The sequence below is a fragment of the Typopeltis vanoorti genome, chromosome 6, assembly GCF_054136105.1.
Source record: "Typopeltis vanoorti isolate ZY-2024b chromosome 6, IOZ_Tvanoo_1.0, whole genome shotgun sequence".
Taxonomy (NCBI): Eukaryota; Metazoa; Arthropoda; class Arachnida; order Uropygi; family Thelyphonidae; genus Typopeltis; species Typopeltis vanoorti.
This window is the reverse complement of record NC_143554.1, coordinates 47,071,314-47,095,719: the sequence shown is the minus strand read 5'-3', so window position 1 is coordinate 47,095,719 and position 24,406 is coordinate 47,071,314. Positions and strand designations below refer to the sequence as shown.

The following is a 24,406-nucleotide window of genomic DNA, read 5'->3' as shown; positions in this document are numbered from 1 at the left end:
ATCACTTTATTACTGTTTATTATTGCCTTTTGTACTGCTGTACCCCTTGCTTTTGGCACTTTGACCTTTGCTGTCCTTTTGCCAGTAAACCACAAATCAATCCATCAAACATTTTTAATTCACTTCAGGCCTTTACTAAGTAACATGGTGGTTATACACCAGGTGATAAAATTCATCTACCACCTAAAGAAAAATCACAAACATTCATATCATGGCTGGATTCATATCTGCAGCTAGCTAGTTTGCCTTGAAAGATGCAGATTTTCTGACATCATGTGTGACAGTAACAAAAAGCATTCCAGAAGACAAGTTCCAGAAATGTTTTGAATGATGGCAAGGTCATAGTGGCCACTAGTCTGCAGGTAAGCAAATAGTGTTTACATGTGCATTCTGGTCATTTCTTTCCCCTTACACACACACAAATTCAGTCATCATCATCAAATTACTACATACACTCTTAGGGAGTGTTCAGGATATCACGATAAAGTTATATCACTACTAACTTCTTATCTACAAATTTCCTTCGAATTAATTTATCTGTTGAGACTAATATTATCAGATCTTATATTCTGTCTTCTAAGGCACTTCTTACCATAACCATCCACCTAGATCTTGGTCTTCTTCTGGTTTTTTCTTGCAATCCTGGCAAAGAACACTTGTTTTGCTAACTTTTACTCTCCCATTCTATTCAAGTGACCATACCACCACAGATCAGTTCTGTTAACACATTCCTGAATGCTAACAATATCAGGTTCTTTCATAGTATTTTCATTTTTAATATGATGCCATTGATTTAATATGCCAATGATGCCACCTGGAAATAAAACGGGAAATAAAACTAAATGTGAGAATTACAGAGTATTTCCGTACCGAGTGTTCCTGGCAAGATTTATGCAAGTATACTTGAGAAATGGTTGAGAAGAATTTTGGAGGAAAAGCTTGGTGAAGAACAAGCTTTAAGGCCAAATAGAGGCTGTCATGGTCAGATCTTCACTTTACGACAAGTAGTTGAGAAAGCATGGGAATATTACAAAGATCTGTATTTAATTTTGTCGATCTGGAAAAGGCATATGACAAGGTGCCAAGAGAGAAGCTATTCAATACGCTACAGTTATATGGTGTCAATGGGGCATTATATCAAGCAATACTTGGTCTTTATTTGAGTTGTAAGTCAGCAGTTGGAATTGAAGGAAGTACAGGAAGATGGTTTAATGTTAAATCTGTTGTGAGACAAGGATGTGCATTATCCCCCTCTGTTATTCATTATCTATATGGATCACATTATGAAGGAAAGTGGTATTAAACATGATATCAGAATGGGAGATGTTAATGTCAGCTGTTTGCTTTATGCTGATGATGTTATACTTCTAAATATATCCGCTACAAGTTTGCAAAATTCCCCTGACTAAATTGAATAACTGTTGTAATATATATATAATAATATATATTATATGTTGTAATATTTGGAGGAAAATTGTATATAGGAAGTTAGTAATGATGTAAATTTTTCATGTAGTACTATCATATCCTGTACACCCCCTTGAGGATATATGGCAGGAATTTGATGATGATGATGCCATCTGTTTGCTCTCTTAATCGTTTTTAGAACTTTCATATCTGTAGTGTCTGGTCTTTGTCCAAGTGTTTTTTTTCTATCCTAGATCGCAGATTGACAAGTTAACATTGGTTTGAACACAGTCTTGTATACAACTAATTTAGTGTTTTGACTAATTTTTTCCTTATTCCATAAGAATTTACTCAACCGACTTCCTCCCATACCAGCTTTACTAATTCTGTTATCTATTTCCATATTTAATTTGCATCTTCACTAAATATTGTGCCTAAATAGGTTCACTATTCAGGATACAATTGATGTTTTCAATGTTTCTGCCTATTTTCATTGACTTTGTCTTTCTGTTGTTGGATTTTCATACCAAATTTATTAGAGCAGTTATTCAATTTAGTCAGGGAATCCTGCTGACTGGTAATGAATTTATTTGGGAGTATAACATCATTTGCATAAAGTAAGGAGCTATTAGATTAACATTTCCAATTTTGATATCAGATTTGATACCACTTTCCTTCATAATATGAACCTTACAAGTATTAAATAGCAGCAGTGCTTTCCCCCCTTGTCATACCTGATTTACCCTCAAATTACCTCTTTAAGTATGACTGCTCACTTAATACCAGCAACTACAGTTTGTTTGTTGACTCATAAAGATTTTGAAAAATGGAACATCCTGAATACCTATTCACAGAAAAGTTGGCATCCTTGTGACCATCAGTTACATCCAAGAATCTCACATTGTTAATGTAGGAGGGGCGGGGGGAAACTGCCTTCAACCTTGCAGTAGGATCTGTTATTACAGAATGCTGCTTTTATCTACCATGTGATGAAGGTATACGAGGTGGTATCAAAAAGTTTCGAGACTAGCTCTGTTTACAAGAAATTACTTTATTTATCTACGTTTACACAATATCACCTTCAAAATGGTCCCCTTGCATATCAGTACAGCGCTTCCAGTGTTCTTGTCACTTCTGGAATGTATCCTGGAAGTCTGCTTTTCAAAGCATGTCAAGCACCTTCTGCGATTTGCGTTGTATCTCCGCAATAGCGTCAAAAAGGTGACCTTTGAGCTGGATCTTCATCTTCGGGAAGAGGACGAAGTCTGCAGAAGCCAAATCTGGCAAGTAGGTGGGTGCGAATTCTGGTGTTTGTGAGGAAACTTGTGTGTGAGGAGAGCTCGGTGACAGGGTGCATTGTCGTTGTGGAGCATCCAGTTCTTTGCGCGCCACAGATCTGGTTGCTTTCGCCGAATGTCCTCCCTCAGACACTTTAAAAAAACCTGGCAGTAGAACTCGCTATTGATGGTCTGACCGTGAGGACATATTCTCGATGCACAATGCAGCGAATGTCGAAAAAGACGATGAGCATGCACTTGGTCGAGCTGCAGACCTGCTTTGCCTTTTTCGGTCGTGGATATGATGGACTCTTCCACTGTGAAGACTGTTGCTTCGTCTCAGGGTCGTACCCGTACACCCAAGTTTCGTCACCGGTAATGATCCTCGAATTTCACGTTTTTTCAAATGTGAATTTCACGTCTGCTCTTTCTTCTAACTTGCTGGCCATGATGAAATCGCAGATGTGGTAACGCAGGTGGTCAGAATAGCATCAGTTGCATAGCTCCCGATGTACACAGGACGATGTCTTTTGGCACACTGAATTATGAAGGTAGGTGCTCCCTGTGACTGTGCGTGCAGCCTTGTGCTGCCATCTGTTGGCGTGTTACGAACCTAGTCTTTTTGATACCACCTTGTATATTGCAGGATAACCTTGATCTGATATTGCAGTTATCACTTCTGTCATCCTTACAGGAAAATATAAATAGCTCACTGCTCTATAGGCTGTTGCATGTGCTAATATTAGGGAGTGATTTTTGCTTGATAAGTAGATTTTTCTGTTCGAGAGTAGCCAATGACTGGAGTGGGTTGGCAGAGTCAGTTGTGAGCTCTTTGTTAATGGATTAAGAGGTTACGATAGTTATTGTGTGGATAGTTTAGGTCTACCACAATGAGTTTTCAGACTCCATGGAGGTGCTCATACAATAATAATAATCTGACCTTCAGGCAACCAGATCCTTATTAACTGACTTCTGTCTCCTAGATAACATTGTGCATTCTGTTAACTGTATCCTCATACCAACTGCCAGATTGCTTTTCCACTTCTGTTGAATATTGAGATTACAGAATTTATCTGCTAAACACAAATAAATGAAAATATAAAGACATTATGGATTACTCAGTAAGTTGATATTTGGGATAAAGTTAGAAATATTATTTAATTTTATACCAGTTTCATACAAAATTTGGCATTTCTAGTTTTAGGCATCTGTAATGATATTATTTATGTTTCTGGCATTACATAGAAAATTAAGAATACTATCCTTTGAACATTTATGACTCTATTTTTGGTATGAGAAGTAATTAGAAATTATCTCAAAAGTTACAAATTGAGAGAGTAAAGAAATCGAAATGCTGAGATTAAGCATATTATAGAAAATATATTTTATTTTTTACACTACCCTTTGTTTTAAATAGCATTTAAATGGCAAGTGAAATTTCCACATTTAAAAATGTAGAAATTTGACTTGCCATTTATCTGTGGTCTTCAGTTTAGAGGTTGATGTAATTTTATGCGATAATAAATTTTCTGCAATCTTTCAGTAATTAAAATACTTATTTTCAGAGTATTCCAACAATTGCCTTGTTGTCACTTCTCCTGGATCCTTATTTGCTAGCATTGTCATCTTCCCATGAACAGTAAGTCACACCTGTTTTTGTAGTGAATTTTAATCTTTTGTTTGTTATAAATATTTTATTAAATGTATGAAATAACTAAATTCTTTTATTTTATTTTAGATATCTTGCAACTTTTTCTAGTTTGGTGACAATCAGTAGTCAAGGCACATTATCCCATCTTTCTATCATACAATCTGTGATTTATCTTCTTGGACAAGATCCTGTGATTAAGCTTTGTGATTCTGAGATACTGGTGAATATGTGGATACTCACTGCATCACAACTAATTGAACGAGTTCAAAAGGTTAATATTGTTTTGTGTACATATATTGTAAATAAAAAAAAAAAGATAAATAGTATTAAGCTACTCATATTTTAATTACTTCTCCAGAAAGTCACCAAATCAAGCTTCTTAATGAGTGGGTTTCCCCCAATTAACCTGTTATATATCAGGTCTCTAATATTGTCACATCTTAAGTTTTGCTCTTCTAAGGCACTACTGCATCAATGTGCTTATATCTTACTCTTCTTCTGGGTTATCCTCCTTGCCATTGTTGTTTCCAGCACTTGTTTTTGCTAAATTTTCATTTGCTACTGTAAAATAACGTTAGTTATTTAAATTTTATGTAGGCTGCGCTTTTGTTAAATATTAACTTAATTATTTATTTTGACTTAACATTACTCTATTCAACTTCATTAAGTTAAGACAATCGTCTGCTGTAACATAAATCTCTCAAGGTTAATCTTATCCTGACCAATTTATGCCCCCCCCCTCCCTGTGCTATTAACCAAACTTGGTGTTCTAAGTTTAGTAATGTATACAGTTCCCCACTCTCATACAAATCAAATTAGAAAATTTATTTATTTTATCGACTGCACCATCTAATTTGAGTAAAATTTGTTAGAAAGTTAAGGTGAGGAAAAACAGGAATTAATCACTAGATGTATATCCAAATTCTCTATATGCAAGTTGTGACTATTCCTATCTTATTATGCTTGCAGGTTTGCAATTTTTTTGGAGATAGTGCATTACCCAAAAGGACAGATCAGGTAGTTACAAAACAAAAACATTTATTTTAAGACTAGACACAAGAAGTACATTACACTTAAGATATTGTGCAATTATCACACTTAACCCTTTAACAGTTAGGTAATGCAACATAAATGACAACTCAAAATGCTCACTATTACTGGACTCAGTTGTTAGACATAACTTATGCACATACTCGATCACTGCCTAAACAGGTTACTGAAATCCTTCCCTTAAATACTGACTTAACAATTGTCCAACCACATACAATATCATAATAGTACTGCTCCCAATAATTTAGCTAAGTACACATTCATTACTTAAATATACAAGTTAACAAATAATCTTCCTTCAAGACTTGTGGCTTAGTTGGTGCCTGTTTACAGTCGATTTCTTGTAAGCACGTTCACGATATTTTTTAACAAATACAAAAACATTGCGTACTTATAAATCTAGCATGAATACAAACAAATTTGCAGCATACATCATCAGGGTTTTAGGGTCTTCTTTCTGGTTTAACTTCCTTGCTGCATAGACATCACAGGCAGTCTCTTGTAGAGCTTTTCTCTGTTGGATTTTCAATATGGAATCAGCTGTAGTTACCACTATATTTGTGTGTAACTGCTCTTTTTCTGGAGACTAAACTTTGAGACCCATCAATGAGGAGATGGGTCTGCTGTGATCTGCAGATAAAGATCCTACAGTGCTCGACAGGTAAATAACCCATGTCAGGAGAAGTCTCAACGACGACCGGAACAAAAGCCTTGGCGACCAGCAGAAGAAAAGCCCCAGCTACAGGAACAAACAGGCCCTGAGCCAAGAGCCACAATCTCCTTTTATGCAAAATGTCACTCTTTGTTTTACATGCTGCTTTATCGGGATTAGCCTTTAGCGATGACATCATTTTGCCTGTTCGGTCAACATTGGTTGACCATGCAACCTTTGGTTGGTGTTTTGCCATTGATAATCTGGCATAATCTGTACTTACAGCTTTACAAAGAGTCAATGCATATGCTTTTTATGGTAACATTTTTTTTTTGTACATTATATTTAAATAATACTAAATATTGAGAAAAGGAAACTGGAAAATCGATTGCAAAAAATTTGTAAAGCAAAATTTTTCCGCAAGAGATTTTACATTATTCTTATTATCTGAGATTAATGCTAAGACATCATTTCCAGCTATGTACACAGAAAGAGTGTACAGGATACTTCGATAGTGCTAAGCATTTCAATTTACATTATTACTAGTCTCATAACAGTAATTATCTTCCAATTTAATATCACCACTTCTTAGAATTTGGTCTCCTAACACATTGCTAACTGCATCAGTCCATCAAGATCTTGGAATTCGTTATTTATCTTTGTGTTTTATGCTGACTGCTATAGTTATTCCTTCCTGTCCCTGGTCACTGTTGTCTGATTATAACATCATATAGTTAGAAAAAGTAACTGACACAATGAAAAAGGAAAAGTTGGTCCTTGTTGGGGAGCTAAATAGCAGAGTAGGAAATGATTGTGAGACATACAAAAATATTTGGGGAAAATTTGGAGAAAAGAGCAAAGCTAATAATAATGGCAAATACCTGTTGGGTGTCTGTTCAGGACATGGACTGGTTATTACTAACACCATGTTTCAACATAAATTGTGCACAAATTCACATGGAGAGAAGAGGCTAGGAATAAGAAAAGTCTCATTTACTCTGTTATTGTTGATAGTGATGTTTTCTCCCTGGTGTAGGACACCAGAGTGTATAGAGGATTTGAAATTGGAAGTGATCACTATTTAGTCTTGAGCAGGATAAAATTGAAATTCATGTTGAAAAAAATGACATGTAAGAAAGTTTGAAAGCAAATAAAAGTTGAGCAGCTCTCAGATGTGACCTGTAGACTAAAATACACAAAGATTATTGAAGAAAAAATGAAAGAGTTTGAGAACAGGAATCAAACCTTGGAGATTCATTGGCACGCCTTCAAGAAAACCCTGATTGATTCAGCTAGAGAGGCATGTGGTGAAGTTGTCTGCAAGGATAGAAAAATTAGAACTCCATGGTGGACACAGGAAGTTAAAGAGGCAGTGAAGGAAAAGAAGAAAGCCTATCAAAAGTTCCTGGCAAATAAGTCAGCTTGTGCTCTTAGAGAATGCAGAGACAAATGCAAGAATGCCAAACACTGTGTAAAACTAGCTAAACAAAAGTCATGGGAGGACTTTGGCAAGAACATAGAAAATAAATATCAAGAAGGTGGCAAAATATTCTGGAGGTTGTTGAAGAAGCTTAGGAATGGAGGAAAGAGTTCTGTAAAAGGAGTTAGAGATGATAAAGGTGACATGAAAATGGGAGAAAAGATATCCTTGAAGTATGGAGTAATTACTTTGAAAAACTGCTAAATGAAACAAACAGTGATGACAGCATTGTGGTAAAAAAACACTGACCAGGCATGCAGTCAGGAATACATATCCATACTTGAAGTAGAAAAAGCCATCAGAGGCTTGAAATGTGGAAAGGCAGCAGGAGTAGATGATATTCGACCAGAAATGCTGAAGTATGGTGGCATAAAAGGCTTACAGTGGCTGCACTGCATAGTTCAGAAAGCCTGGACAGAGGGACGAATTCCCGATGATTGGAGTAGAGCTCTCATAGTACCCATATATAAAAAGGGAAATAAAACTGCATATGAGAATTACAGAGGTATTTCCCTACTGAGTGTTCCTGGCAAGATCTATGCAAGTATACTTGAGAAATGGTTGAGAAGAATTGTGGAAGAAAAGCTTGGTGAAGAACAAGCTGGATTCAGGCCAGATAGAGGCTGTCAGGATCAGATCTTCACTTTATGACAAATAGTCGAGAAAGCATGGGAATATAATAAAGATCTGTATTTAAGTTTTGTCGATTTGGTAAAGGCATATGACAAGGTGCCAAGAGAGAAGCTATTCAATATGCTACAGTTATATGGTGTCAATGGGGCATTATATGAAGCAATACTTTGTCTTTATTTGAGTTGTAAGTCAGCAGTTAGAATTGAAGGAAGTACAGGAAGATGGTTTAATGTTAAATCTGTTGTGAGACAAGGATGTGCATTATCCCCCTCTGTTATTCATTATCTATATGGATCACATTATGAAGGAAAGTGGTATTAAACATGATATCAAAATTGGAGATGTTAATATCAGCTCTTTGCTTTATGCGGATGATGTTATACTTCTAAATAAATCTGCTACAAGTCTGCAAGATTCTCTGACTAAATTGAATAACTGTTGTAATAGATATGGTATGAAGGTCAGCAATAAAAAGACAAAGACAATGAAAATAGGCAGAATCATTGAAAATATGAACTGTGTTGTGAATGGAGAACCTGTGGAACAAGTAAACCATTTCAGCTACTTAGGCCCGATTTTTAGTGAAGATGGTAATTTAAATATAGAAATAGACAACAGAATCAACAAAGCTGGTATGGTGGGAAATCAGTTGAATAAATTCATATGGAATAAGAGAGAAATTAGTCGGAACACTGAATTAGCTATACAAGACAGTGTTCAAACCAGTTTTAACTTATGGCTCTGAGAGCTGGGTCAGAAGTAAAACACTTGACCAAAGACTAGAGACCACAGATGAGAGTCACGAGAAAGATTATATGCATGAACAGATGGCATCAATGTCAATATCATATTAAAAACGAGGATATTGGGAAAGAACTTGACATTGTCAGCATCCAGGAATGCGTTAGCAGAGCTAATCTCAGGTGGTATGGTCATTTAAACAGAATGGGCGAGGAAAGATTGGCAAAACAAGTGTTCTCTGCCTGGTTGGCAGCAAAACCACCCAGTGGAAGACCAAGATATAGGTGGATTGATACGGTACAAAGTGCCTTAGATGACAGAAATATAAGATCTGATAATATTTGTGTCTTGACAAGTAGCAGACTGATCTGGATGAAAATTGTAGATAGGAAGTTAGTAATGATGTAAATTTTTCATGCAGTACTATCATATCCTGTACACCCCTTGAGGAGTACATGGCAGGAATTTGATGATGTTGATAGTTATTATTTAGCAGACTCTGAGCTCTTAGACTTTTAGTGTAAGTAAGAAGAGAGTGGCCCTTCTCTCCATATTTTACTTGAACGTTTCTATGCCCAGGGTTTTAATGTGCATTTTAAACACGTCTTATAAACCCACGGGTTTATAGACTCATCCCGAGCAGACTTTTACATAAACACCTTCATGCCTTAATCAGGATTTGGATGCAGTAGCCTTTACAATAAGCAAACACTGTGGTTTACCACTTGAACTACCAGGGTTGAATTTACTTATTTTCATCTTGTTGATATTTTACACTAGTGTTATCAGTTTTTAATTCTGTTCAGGTTGTTCCAGGAGCTAGATTTTGACTATTCTTTGATTTCTGTCAAAAATATCAGGTCTTGCCCAGGCTTGCACACCTGTGTTACATTCGTTCTGTGGGTGGGCAAAGGATTATTAATCCATAAACTCTGTCCCAGAAGTCAAACAACTTTTTAAAGCCACTTCAGACTTCCATTAAGCTGGTTGACAATCTTTGACCAGATGATGGAATTCATCTGCCACCTCAGGGCACTCACAAACATGCATTCCTGCAGTGGGATTTTCACTCATGACGTTTTGGTTGGAGAGCTGCTGAAGTACTAGTGAAGTGCTTCAGCAGCTTTAGCTAATCCTTATTCCTCAAGTGCCCTATGTTTGTATATTGCATGTGTTCTTCTGACTGGTTTTGCCTGTTTTGATAGACGAAAAATTGAAGTGTCCAGGAGAAAAAAACTCTCCACATCTGTATGAGATTGGTGAACTCACCATTTGATGGAAATACCTGATAAAGGTTCCTGTCATCATAGACTGGAATCGAACCAAAGTATTTCCAACCGAAGGGCTTGTGTAAACCAACTGAGCTACGAAGGCTTGAGTAAATGCTTTGGAGAGATAATTCTGAGAGATACACATGCATAAACTTATCCTAATTGAAGGGAGTGGGGTCCATATGCGACTCCATGGTGGGTGGGGAGCTCTGATGCCAAGATAAATTTCTGTTGAGAATGAATGCTTCTTCATTCTTCTGTTTATCAGGGACTTCAGCAAATCCCATTCATGTAATGAAATCATAGAAACATCAATAGAAAATCTGAATAAGTAGAAAACATCAGAAGCTGCAATCAGTACACCACTTTTCTTGATAATACATTCAACAAGGGAATGTCCTCTTGGGAAAATGTCATCCTTCTTCATCCAAAAGGGTTTGGAAGGGTTAACAGGATCTCCAAAGTCTGTAAAGAAGCTTTGTTCTGGAGATGTACTTATTGAAGCATCAACTGAGATACAGTCAGAAAAGTTACTTCATGTAACATCTATCTGGGGAATACCAGTTACTGTTACTTCCTACAAAACTAAACTTTTCCAGAAGTGTAATATTGGAGTGGGATCTCCTCAATGACGAGAACTGCTCTGAAATGAAAGATCATAGAGTGAATGCCATGAGGAGAATACTCTTATGGCCAACTGGTTCTCACCAGAAACATCATCCTTACATCCAAGCAAAACTATGAACATTGCCCAAGCAAGCTATCTCAGCTGTCCAGTAAGGCTTTATGTCCTGAAACCTTATCGCTGCTTAGAATGGTAGTGTTGGATCGTACTTCCTTGTTTTTGATCCGCCATCTTGTTTTAATTCTGTTCTTAAACAAGTAATAAGTTGCTGGTTGATTGCTAATTTAAATATAGAGAAATTTATATTTTTAGACTGCGCCACTCTATATCTAGATTAGTCTAATGAAATGTAGTGAAACCAACATCAACTAATTTTATATCAATATTATTTCTTACGTAGACCGAGTTTATCTCTTATAATTAAACTCCCGCTAGGTCCGATAATTTCATGAACGGTGCAGTAAAAGAGATTCAGGCAAACACAATTTTAAAATCATCAAAACAAAACATTTAATTCAGGGTTATATATTATACATATGAATTCATTTCTGAGAACAAGATAATATAAAAGTCTTAGCTCAACTCGTCACAGAGCATCTTACAGATTCAGTCTGTGTGCATTCTGCTATCAGACTTATAGCTTTCACAATATTGAAATAACTTTTAATAGAGTTAAATATCACAAAATCTCTTAGTAACAAATTTTACTATTATCACACAGTCAGTAAAGTCTCAATACATTAATGGTGGCAACAACTGCTTCATGAGTATACACTTTCACACTTCATACTCTGGCTGATTTCAGCAAAAAACGTTATAGTTAATGTGGGGAATAAGAAGAGGAATCACACATATATCTCTGCACTGAAGTAATATAAAATTGGACAGTTCTTACCGGATAAATCCTTTGCTCATGGTATTCACTGAGGCACACTTAAAACTTTAGTTAACTATCACACTGGAGCTACACATTTCAAAGTAATCTTCTTTAAAATAACTTAATCATTAATCTCTGCGCATCACAAATGTAGACACACTTTCACTAGAAAATTCACTTGTTCCTCATTTACTACTTTGCAATAAAATCAGCTTTTCACTAATCTTCCTTAAAAGCTCTGGAATTCGTCATAACTTTAGAATTCCTTATCAATATTCTGAGTTGCCAATTTACATCCCGAACCTTCGTAATCTAATTACAGCACTTAATTCCTATTACTACAGCCTCTTACTTTACTCTGTGTTGCTAATAAGCTATCTCCTTATCTCTTCTTAATCTAATTACACCACCTAATTCCTATTACTACAGCCTCTTACTTTACTCTGTGCTGCCATGAGTGCTCCCTGCTTCCCGCCTCTCTGCACTGTCCTGACTGCTCCCCCCCTTTTTTTTTCTTAACCGCACTATCCTGAATCTTTTTGGTCTACTGATCCCCTGTATATTCTCGCTTTTCGCTTATATACCTTCACTTTCTTTCCCGCCCAAAATTCTTTCTCAAACTCTCTTATGTCAATTCCTTCTCTGCAGTTGAATACCATATCTCGCGATCCATGCACGTACTAGCTATTTCTAGCCCATCTCCATAGTGACAAACAAAATAAAATAAAAACAGAAATATTGCGTAACATTATACCATTACATACTGGTATTGAAAATAAATAAAAAAAAATATTATAGCTACTTAAATTTACCTTCACCTTCATTCACAATAACAAAAAAAAAAAAAAAAAAAAAAACATATATTACAATTCACATAAGACTCAAAAAGTTACATACATACAATTTCTTATAATATTATTGAAGGAATAAAGTAATAAAATAAATGGCATTTACTACAGAGTCCTTTCATTATTATGACATATCCTAAAATTATATAATTAATAACTGACAAAATACAGAGCAATTATATGAGTAATACAGTTTAAGCAAGAGATAAACAATATTTACAAGTCTTGCTTATGTTATGGAAGATCATGTTGGATTCTGAAAGAAATACCAATAACTTTAATTTCTCTTCATTCAGAATCCAACAGTAGTGTTCAAACTGCCTGTCATGGTGCTGTCATCTGTGTCCATTATTGGCAGTAAATACTATGATAAAGACTGCAAGGGCAAAACACTAAAATGCTTTAATTGAGAGGGAGACATTTAGGTTACTCTTGAGAATGCCAAAAATGGAAGGATGAGAAAGAGACCCAAAAAACAAAAATAGAACAATGCATCACTTATCAGGAGACAAAGCGGCAGTATACCAGAAAAGTGGCAGCAAAATCTAGTAAACTCTCTTATGTTGAGAAAGCATAAGAAGGTTTACTAGATGTTGTAAAGAGACAAGGATCCAAAACCATATTGATTCCCACCTTCTAACAATTATGACATTCTTGAATGATATGACTTGCTTGCCATTTCACCTGTGGACATGCTAAAGATGGTCCCACTACACAAAAATCCACTAATAAAAAAAGATAATGGAATACATACTGCAGAGGGTGAAAGACATGCCTCCAGACCCTTCAATAGATGCATGGGTACCTCCATCACCCCTGAAGGGGGGGGGGGGGGCATCTTCCTAGTGTGTAGAGAAAGTATGATGTGTTGATATTTTTCTGGATGAAAAAGGAATAATGGATACTGGCTGCCCACAATCCTCTAAAAAGAAAAAAATCCAAGGCTAATGAAATTAAAACTGCTCAACAGGAATCCAGATTATATCCAAAAAAGGACAGTATATGGGATGGAACTACCAAGGAGGAGTTGCCATCCTTGGGGTAAACATGCCCCTTTTCACCAAGTCCCACTATATGAACACAGAAGCAGTTGCCATCAGATACTGTTGGAATTATAATGGTATGCTGCATCTGCGTTCCTCCTGCTGCAAGATGATCTTGATGATATCCTGCAGTTATCACCCTCCCTTACTTTAAATGGGAGATTTAAATGTACACAACACTGTAGGGTAGTGCTCAAACAAACATCAGAAGAAGAGTCCATGGGCTACCATGAGCTCCAGCATGGATGTTATGGTGGAAAATTGAGCAAGCTGACTGGTCCACCTTTTCCCTCATTAGCAGAATTCGATTCTGCAATGGTTAGCTCATCTCCTATCAGTGATGCGTGAAATTCTGTAACAGTGTGTTATGCAAGCTGCCACAATTGCAGTTCCTAAAACATATAGCGAGTTTCCATGTTTTCACAAGCCATGGTAGATGATTGCACAGCAACCGAAGAAGCCCAAATGAAAGCTTGGGTTATTTTCCACAGGTACCCCATAACAACAAATCTAATAGCTTTTAATTGTGCTCGAGCCTGAGCAAGACACATCCATCATCAAAGCCAGAAGGAATCCTGAATCCAATATATGTCTACTATAACGAGATCCACCACGAACAAAGAAGTATGGGAAAATATCTGGAAAATGAATGGCCTAACCATTAGCTCTTCATACTAGAATGTAATGGTTGCACAGTTGCCAAGCAACAGCAGTTGCCAAGCCACTTGGAGTGATTTTTGCTAAAACTTCAGCAACATCTTATCATCCCAAGTTCTTTGGGGGGGGGGGGGGATATATTTTCTTCAAATGGCACCATAGAATACAACAGGCTGTTTTATAAAGAATTGAAAGCTTTTTTGCTTAACTGCCATGCAATGCTGTTAGATCAGATAATATCCACTATGAGATGGTAAAACATCTGTCACTATCACCATGGATTACCTGTTGCACCTTTACAACAGAATTTTCTGTGAAAGCATATTTCTGGATATCTGTCAACAGGTGATTATCATTGACTTTCCTAAGCCAAGGAAGGATCCAAAATCCTCAGATAACTACTGTCCAGTTGCTTGTACAAGATTCTGGAAAAAATGATTAATTCTCATCTTTCTTTGGTTTCAGAGTGAAACAACCTTTTTTCCAGAACACAATCTGACTTATAAAAATACCATTCTGCTACTGATCTAGTCCAGCTGGAAGCATCTGTTAGAGATGCTGCCTGAAAATGAAAGCATTTAGTATCAGTTTTCTTTGATATGAAAGCAGAATACACTGCTTGGAGATTTGCAATACTGAAAGACCTAAACACTGTTGATCTCAGATGGAATCTGTTTTATAAAGAACTTATCCAACTGAATCTTCCAAGTCAGAGTAGGAACTGCTCTCTCTCTCTCTTCTTCCTCGCTATACAGTAGGGAGAGAACCAAGAGAAGGAGTCCCATTGGATTTAAGTGCCATGCTTTTTGAGTCAACAAAAGTTGTTCTTTGATAACAGAACAACTCTTCACACGCCTTCTATGTGGATGACTTTACCATCTTCTATCATTCATGTAATGTGAGGGTCATGGAAAGACAGCTGCGGCAAGCCATTGACCATCTCTTAAAATGGATGCAAGCAAATAGGTTCAGAACAGAAGACAGTTTGTGTGCCTTTCTACTGTATACATGGTCATCATCCTGACTCATGACTTTGACTAGGACAAACATTAATCCTAGTTGCACTAGAAGCCGATTTCTTGGGATTTGTATTTGGCAGTAAACTTAACTGTCTTCCTCATGTAAGGCAGATGTATAATAAGTGCAGGAAAGCAATGAACATACTTTCATCCTATCTTCTTGGGGTCTGGACAGGTGTTCTTTGCTTTGACTTTATAGGGCTGATTGCATCAAAACTTGATTTTGGGTCTCAAGTCTGCTTCTTCCAGAGAAAGTACCCTGTGGTGGGTAGCCAGATCCCATTCGCCATCAGAATTGCAACTTGCGTATTTTGAACTTCTATCCCTAGTCTGAATGTTGAGGTAAATGATCAAATAAAATCTCTGCTAGACCACCCCAAATGCAACTATTTTTTTGTCCACAATGGAAGATTCTGTATAACACTTAGTAGACTACCACAGACCCTTTGGTTAGTGAATAAAAGCTCTCTTGCAAGGTCTAGATATTGGGTAGACATTGCAGCCCAGATGTGACCAAACACACCAACATCATTGCATTCTTATATACCACCATGTTTTTTTTCTGTAATGTTACCCCTTTCACCCCTCCTATTGTCTACCAACAGCTCTTTCAAGAATACATAAGGGAATATTCTGATTTTTGGCCTGTCTATACAGACTGTTCAAAGGACCTAGTGGGATCTTCTGTTGTCTTTCCAGACAGCATTATATCTGCACAAATCCCACTAGAATGTAGCATCTTTACAGCAGAGCTTTGTGCAATAGAGCTTACATTAAAATACATCAGATTGTATCACTACCAAAGGTGCATAATATATTCATGCTCACAAAGTTCTCTTCAGGCATTTAAAAGTCTAGAGTTACAAAAACATTGAGAGCTCGTTCTCTCTCTCAAATCCAACACTTCCTCTCTGTCATGGAAGTTACAAAATGTACACTTCTTTTGGATCCTAAGCCATGTTGGGATTATGGGAAACAAGGCTGTAGATACTGCAGCTGGATGAACTCGTTTCTCAAGTATGAACCTTCTGCCTGTACCATACACTGACTAGATTATCAGACACACTTTTATCCCAGTGGTAGTCATCTTTGAATAGAGAGACAAATAATAATCTACCAAATTAAGCATTAAATTAAATTATGGTAGCCTAGTCTGCACAGGGGACCATAAAGAGGACGTGCTCGTTCCAGCTCTCCATGAGGTGTAATTACATGCCTATGTGTGAGTTGTGTGATGGCAGACTATCATATTTTAATCAACTGCACTTGTTTTGCCAATGAGGGCAGTCATTATGTAAAATCGCTCATGATAAGTAATTCTATAACTTATCATGTTCAGTTTTACCTGGGTTTTAATTCAGAAAAATGTACTAAAAAGATATGTAAAACCTTCAATGAAATATCTTGAGTTATTGTGTTCAGCAGGAAGGAATTTCCTTTGTTACTATAATGTGGCACATGAGTCAGCAAATTTATCATAAGATTAGTAAAGAACAAAGAGGATTACCATAAGTGAAAAGTTTCAGTGACTTGCAAAGAATGATATCATAGTGCAAAAAGATTAAGTGCTAAGGACAAGGATTTTGAAAAGCGTGTGAAGATGACATTAACACACCCGAAGGTGAGCACGTGACAAGTTTGAAAAAAATGTGCAAATGTGAAAACAAAGGAAATCCAAGCCTATATAACAGGGGTGGCCACAACGTAGCTCACAAGTCGCATGCTGCTTGTGTCTACATGTCACGCAGCTCTTCACAATCTACCAGGAAAAAATAAAAAGAGAAGAGGAGACAAAAAAAGAAAAAGAGGAACAAAATTAAAAAAAAAGAGAAGAGAAAGAAAAACAGGTTTAATAAAAATCACTGCAATAAATAAAAGTTTAATTCGAAACACATTAAATGAAGTACTTTGAACAATTAAAATAATTTTAAAGTCAAAACAATAATTTTAGTTACTTATTTACTAGTAGAGGCCTTCTTTGTTTCCATTTTCTTAGTCAAAGCAGTTCTTATAAGCTTGTCACAACCTCTCCATGTGCACACTCACTCACTCCTGTACCATTGTGTCGGTCAAAGATTGCAGCTCTTCTAAGTCTTAACAGAATTATTTTGGCTCCAAAAGGACACGTATTTAGCTACTGCTGCTATATAAAGAACTTCGTCAGTAAACATTTTAATCCCAGGTTCTCCATGCTTACTCCTGCCTGTGATGCTGAAGATACTTCAGGTTCAAACTTTGTTTGCTTACACTTGGATAAAGGATTAAACCAAATATATAATTTATAGTATAACCAAGTGAAAAAACTTCCAACATCTTTCTCTAATCCAGAATTATGTTTAGGTCCTATGATAATTAAGAACTAAGGTTGAGAAGAATAAGGAATTTACATCTACCTAGTGTGTATGCTGTAAATATTCTTTGGGTTTTAATAAATGGTTTGTAAACAACATACTGAACTGTGAGGTGTCAATGCACTATCTCCAAAATATTCAAACCATGTGCAAGTAGTGTGTACGATTTCTATTTAATTGCCACAGCTGACTAAAGGATAAAATAAGTTAAAGCTGGTAATACAACTACTATTTCAGATTGTCTTTGATTAAGGTCTTATACTCTCATTCTCAATATATAGTCTACCTGGCACAGTCGAGAAACAAATAAATTTGCTAGACTATAGAGTGTGAGAGATAAGACATAGCATAAGCATATGTATGGCAGCAGTCAGAAGTTGACGACCGACCATAATAACGGAAGTTAATTAAAGATAAACATAAAGACAAATGCAAAGCAGGATAGTGAAGTACAGAGAAATTTTACAAAATGGTGCAGTTGACATGATCGACAACATATACATTTTTACAATGCCGCAGTCTACAAGATCAACATGAAAGTTTACAATTGTTTTAGTCACTTTCCTAATCTGCCTTTGAGCGCTACATGCTCAGTCAGATGTTATCAGAGTTGTTGAGTGGTACCGCGTGTTTTTAAATTTTTACAGAGCATTAATGTGCCATCTCATATAAATTATAACATATTAGTTTTTATTAGTTTAATTTACTCTATATATGCTTTTATAAACCTGGCTTTATGATTTTTTATACTTTATGCATCTGTTTTTCTACACTAATTTTTATCTGTTTTTTGCTATTTAACACATATGTTCTGATATATAGTGTCTTGCTATATAGTATTAAAATGGACAGGAAATATAATACCAGAATCATCAAAAGGAAGAATGTCATTTTGATTTTAGTTGCTCTCTCTGATTTATTTATTTAATCATGTGGGTTCCCCCCCCCCCCCCCAGAACTGGTTAAGCCCTCCTGGTGAGAGATTAAGTATGTATTTTATGACTGTAGATCTGTGTGTGTGTGTGTGTGTGTACATGGGCCAGTGTGCCTGTTCTGAGGAATGAAAAGCTCGAGTTTCCAGGTGGGAAAAAAATCCTCTATCTTCGTATGAGAGGTAGAGAGCTCATCTCCTCCTGGGTCTTCAGGGTAATTACTTTACCTTGAAGTGCTATTGATATAATTTTACTTACTGAGATTTTCATGTCATGTTGTTCTATTGTTTTGTTCAATATGTGTAGATTTTTTCTGTAATTGGTCTTCATTTTCTGCAAAAATAACTTGATCATCAGCATACAAAAGGCTGGTTAATTCTTTATTTCCTATTTTAATTCCTATGATTTTGTTTTTTCTCCACTCTCTTGAAATTTTTTCCATATATTGTGTAGAGTATTGGTGATAATCCACTTACTTGAATGAGGCTTCTATTGGTTTTAATTCTTTTGGTTATTTCATTATTTTTAATATAGCTTTCTTCCATTATATTTGCTATTGCTTTGGTGGTTTGAGGTGGAGCTTTCAATTCACACAGTATATTAATTAATTTTGATCTGTTAATTTAATCGTATGCTCTCTCACAATCCAGGAAGGCTATATAGGTTGACAGGTTAAATTCTATTCTTTTTTCTATCATTTGTTTGAGTGTAAATGTGGGATCTGTGCAGGATCTTTCCGAAAGCTGCATTCTTCTTCTCCAAAATAATTTCCTTGGCCCATGGTGTTAATTTACTTATATTATTCCTCTGCAGTTTCTGCAATCCTTTGTGTTTCCTTTTTTGAGTATGTTTATGACTATTGCTGTATTCCATTCTTGTATTTAGGAATTCTGTTTTAGGAATTCTGTTTTAGGAATATTCTGTTTAGGAATTTAATTAATCGTAATTGAAATGGTTTAGAGCTGTATTTGTATAATTCTGAATTTATTCTATCTTCTCATCTCCTGTAGCTTTTCTATTTTTTATTTTTTCCAATATTTTCTTTAGATCATTAAACTGTATTGGTTTTTCACTTGTTTCTTGACTTAATTTTTTAATTTCAATTTGATTATTATTATTATTTAGAAGCTGGGTGTAGTAATTGGTCCATTCTTTTGGGGAGGAGACCTTCTAATTGTTATCCACTGTTTCTTGAGTCATTTTTTTTAATGATTTTATAGCTCTTTAATTGAGGTTAATTTTTGTCATGCCCTAATCTTGATACAAATTTTTTCCAGTCTTGTCTTCAGATTTTCTTGGTTTCTCTTCTTGTTATTGCTCTGATTCTTTTATACTCTATGTAATTTCCTATGGTTCTCCCGTTTAACATTTAAGGTACGTTTCTGTTTTCTTTCTTATTAAGGATTGTATTTCTGGGTTCCAGGTTCTGAGTCCTTTCCTTTTCCTTACAGTTTTGTTCTTAAGGCTTCATATGCTGCTTGTTTTACTGCTTGTTTGATGTTTTACCATTCATTTTCTATATCTGTTTATTTTCCTTTATTTTCTTTGTATGGTTTTTAAGTCTTCTTTGATATAGTTCGCTGATACTGTCTTGCTTTAAAAGTTCTATCGTAAAATGCTCCTGTTTTTGTTTTTGTGTTCTTGTATTCTTTCTATTTGTTGGGTTCAGGGATCTTAACAGTACTTGATTAATGAATGAATAACTCTGAGTCAATATTGCATCCTCTGTATACTCTGCAATTTCTTACCATCTTCTTTAGTTTTTCACCAATTATTAGATAATCAATGAAGCTTTTATATCCTTTGGCTTCCCATGTATATTTATGTATATCTTTATGTTTAAAGTAGCTGTTGATGATTTTCACACTATTATAGGCCACAAATTCCCTGAGTTCTCATCCATTATCATTTATGGTGTTTTCTCCTTGATTACCTATTAAATCTTTAAATAAATTTGATCCAATTTTAGTATTGAAATTGCCTGCAATGGTTAAGTAATTTTGTTTATTTGAATTACCTTTTGGAGATTTTTAGAATTCTTTTGTTTCAGATTTTTTCATGTTCGGGTGCATATTCCTATATATTCTTATGATTGTAATAAATTTCTTATTTAAGTCTAGCTGTTATTATTCTTTCAGAGATCCCATTATATGATTCAATTTTGTCTTTCCATTTATTACTGATCATAATGGCTATACCTGCAGCTTAGCCTTGAAGAGCCTTTTGATTTTTTCTTTGTTTCTGAAATCACTGCTATTTCTGTTTTCATTTCAGTTAGGGTTTCTGTATTTCTTTGATCTTGTTATTGATGCCTCTTATGTTTACTATTCTGATCTGTATCCAGTTCATAGTCCTTTTTTTGAATTCCATTTCATTACCCGTTTGGGCTGTCTGGTTTTTTTTATTCCCTTGAAATTTGCAAGTATAAGAATTTGTCAGCTGGGCTGATTACCAACAATCTGCAGCCTAGTCTGGTGGTGGGCTGCCATCTTAGGGCCTCTAGACATGCCCGCTTTGGTCTCAGACTGCTTATTGGGTATTTGCAGCTAACTACTATTTCTCATTGCCATTTTCTCATCCGTCAGGGGACCCACTTGTTCGCAGTAGCTCTGCTCCAAGTCTGATAATTACATGTGAATTAAATATAAATATGATTTTATTTGCAGTGTTTACATATATCTGATATTAGTGTTGTATTTATATAAATTGTAATTTAAAAGAATGAAAGAACAACAGAATAATGAAATATGAAGCCTTTGGGGAGGATTTAAAATGCAACTGCTGCTCAATTTAAATATCAGCAGAACTTTATTATATTTAGAAAGCAATTCAAGAACAGATCTGAGCATGCTGCTGTTAGTGAATGCAAGTCGATGACCTTCAAATCATTGTATGAGGGTGGACTGAAAAGTTCTCGGTCTACAATGAAAAAATGAATTTATAATTTCAAAATTATTTTTATTTTTCAACATAATCTCCTGTAAGACTAATACATTTATTCCAGCGATGCTCCAGCGCCATTATCCCGTCTCCCTATAGTGGTTCTCAATACGATCTGCAAAATACCCCTCTACAGCCTGTAATCATCTCTTGATTCGAAGAAAAATGCTGAGAGCGATGAAACGTTTTAGTTTTGGGAAGAGATAGAAGTCAGAGGGAGCCAAATCTGGGGAATAGGGTGCATATTCCAACAATAATTAATGCAGATCCCTTAATTTTTCCATTGCCAAAACACTTTTGTGGGCGGGTTCATTGTCCTGATGAAAGATGATTTTTTCCCTTCTGCAAACCGGGTCTTTTCTCATGAATTTTTTTGTGAGAAAAGACCTGTTTGTCTAGTCTGGTTAAAAGATCGGAATAATATTCCCCGGTAATTGTTTTACCCTTTTCATGATAATTAATAAACAAAATGCCTTTAGCATCCCAAAATACCGATGCCATGACCATTCCTGCTGATGGAACTGACTTTGTCTTCTTTGGTGCTGAACAACAGGCTTCTGTCCACTTGGATTCTGGTGTGTAATGGTGAATTCAAGTCTCATCCATAGTAAGAAATCGATGCACAAAATCGGTTTTATTCTTGTTAAAATGCTCCAAGCACTGTTCAGAGATTTTCACGTGAGTGCATTTTTGATCTTCTGTGAGCAAGCGTGGCACCCATCTTGTGCAAAGCTTTTTCATTTGCAATTCTTCATGTAAAATATATCATACATGTTCTTTTGAAATGCATATGGCCTCACCAATTTCTCGCACTTTGACTCGCCGGTCATCCAATACCATATCGTGCACTTGATCAATGATTTGTGGTGTTACACTTTTTGGACGTCCTTCATGTAGATCATCTTCAAGGCTGGTACAGCCACGTTTAAACTTGGCATCCATTTCTTAATTGTCGGAAACGAAGGAGAAGAGTGCCCATAAACTTCTATGAATTTGAATGAATTTCTTTTGGCATTAAATCTTTTACAAAGAATTATATAACTGCACGATACTCAATTTTATCCATTTCAAGGGATGCAGTCAACATTTTTGCTTCAGACAGCTGTATAAAACAAACTACTTGATGGAATGACTTGCAGTTTCACAATGGATGCTTATGACAGATGTACCAACTTAGAAAAAAAAATCTTGCTGATAGTGTTGCCATCTATGGTCGAGGCCGAGAACTTTTCAGACCACCCTTGTATATGCTGGAAAAAATGTCGACAATTCACTTAGTCTGACTTAGACAGCACAGACATTGGCTTCAACCTCTTTCATTCTGAAAGAGGATGAAGCATGATTTGTAGTTGCTGCTGTAGCACTTTTTTAAGGGGGAACCAGACTTGATTGCAAACAGAATCATAATTCTGTCTGCTGTCCCATTGTTATGTTGAATAAGCTTAATATTAAATAAAGGTAATGAAATAATAACTAAGATGGTTATATTCAGGCAATAGGAAAAAAGGTAAAGAAAGAAGTAGTTATGGCATTCAAAACTAAACCCAAACATACATTTCTCAAATCACAGGGATTTAAATAGAGTAATATGGACTCATTTTAGAATAGCAAATCATGCAACGAGGCTTGATTGTTCCTATAGCCTCATGAAAAATTTTATTAAGAAAGAACTAGGGTATTTTCTTATGCTATTAGACAGGCAACTGATGGTGTACAGCAGCGTTTCTCAACCTTTCTAAGACCAATGACCAGTAAAATGCCTAAAACAATTCTACGGACCACTAAGTTACAGAGGCAGGGAGTTGGAGATCCTCCTCGGGCAGCACTTTTTTGGCGTTTAAGAAATCTTGCCATGCTGTCTATAAAACAGCAACTGAGTAATGAAATAGACTTCGACAATGTCATCGATTTTGCGAACAGAAAAGCAAGAAAAATAACATTTTAGAATGTTGGAATTAAAGTTTTACTTCAATTTTTAATTTATTTCCCTATACGTCGTTTTAACTTTTTTGTAATTTTTTTTAAAAACCTACGTAGGAATTAATAACATTTCGGAAAAACTGTGCCATCATCATCATCATCAAATTCCTGCCATGTACTCCTCAAGGGGTGTACAGGATATGATAGTACTACATGAAAAATTTACATCATTACTAACTTCCTATCTACAATTTTCATCCAGATCAGTCTGCTACTTGTCAAGACACAAATATTATCAGATCTTATATTTCTGTCATCTAAGGCACTTTGTACCCTATCAAACCACCTATATCTTGGTCTTCCTCTGGGTCGTTTTGCTGCCAACCTGGCAGAGAACACTTGTTTTGCCAATCTTTCCTCGCCCATTCTGTTTAAATGACCATACCACCTGAGATTAGCTCTGTTAACACATTCCTGGATGTTGACAATATCAAGTTCTTCCTAATATCCTAATTTTTAATATGATATTGCCATTGATGCCATCTGTTCACGCCTATAATCTTTCTCAGGATTCTCATATCTGTGGTCTCTAGTCTTTGGTCAAGTGTTTTACTTCTGAAACAGCTCTCAGATCCATAAGTTAAAACTGGTTTGAACACTTTCTTGTATACAGCTAATTTAGTATTCCGACTAATTTCTCTCTTATTCCATATGAATTTATTCAATTGACTTCCCACCATACCAACTTTGCTGATTCTGTTGTCTATTTCTATATTTAATTTACCATCTTCAGTAAAAATCGTGCCTAAGTAGGTGAAATCTTTTACTTGTTCCACAGGTTCTCCGTTCACAATGCAGTTGACATTTTCAACGATTCTGCCTATTTTCATTGTCTTTGTCTTTTTATTGCTGACCGTCATATCATATCTATTACAACAGTTATTCAATTTAGTCAAGGAATCTTGCAGACTCGTAGTGGATTTATTGATAAGTATAATATCATCCGCATAAAGGAAAGAGCTGACATTAACA

The 24,406-nt window shown here is 35.8% G+C and overlaps 1 protein-coding gene across 1 annotated transcript in view; it reads left to right on the top strand.

The window, feature by feature from the left end:
- The window catches only part of LOC150105437 (telomere-associated protein RIF1-like), a 396,727-nt gene that overhangs the window by 262,746 nt on the left and 109,575 nt on the right, over positions 1-24,406 (top strand). The window contains exons 16-17 of the mRNA XM_090393961.1: positions 4,250-4,323; positions 4,423-4,606. Coding sequence (XP_090250087.1) covers positions 4,250-4,323; positions 4,423-4,606 — 258 coding nt within the window. The remainder of the gene's footprint in view (positions 1-4,249; positions 4,324-4,422; positions 4,607-24,406) is intronic.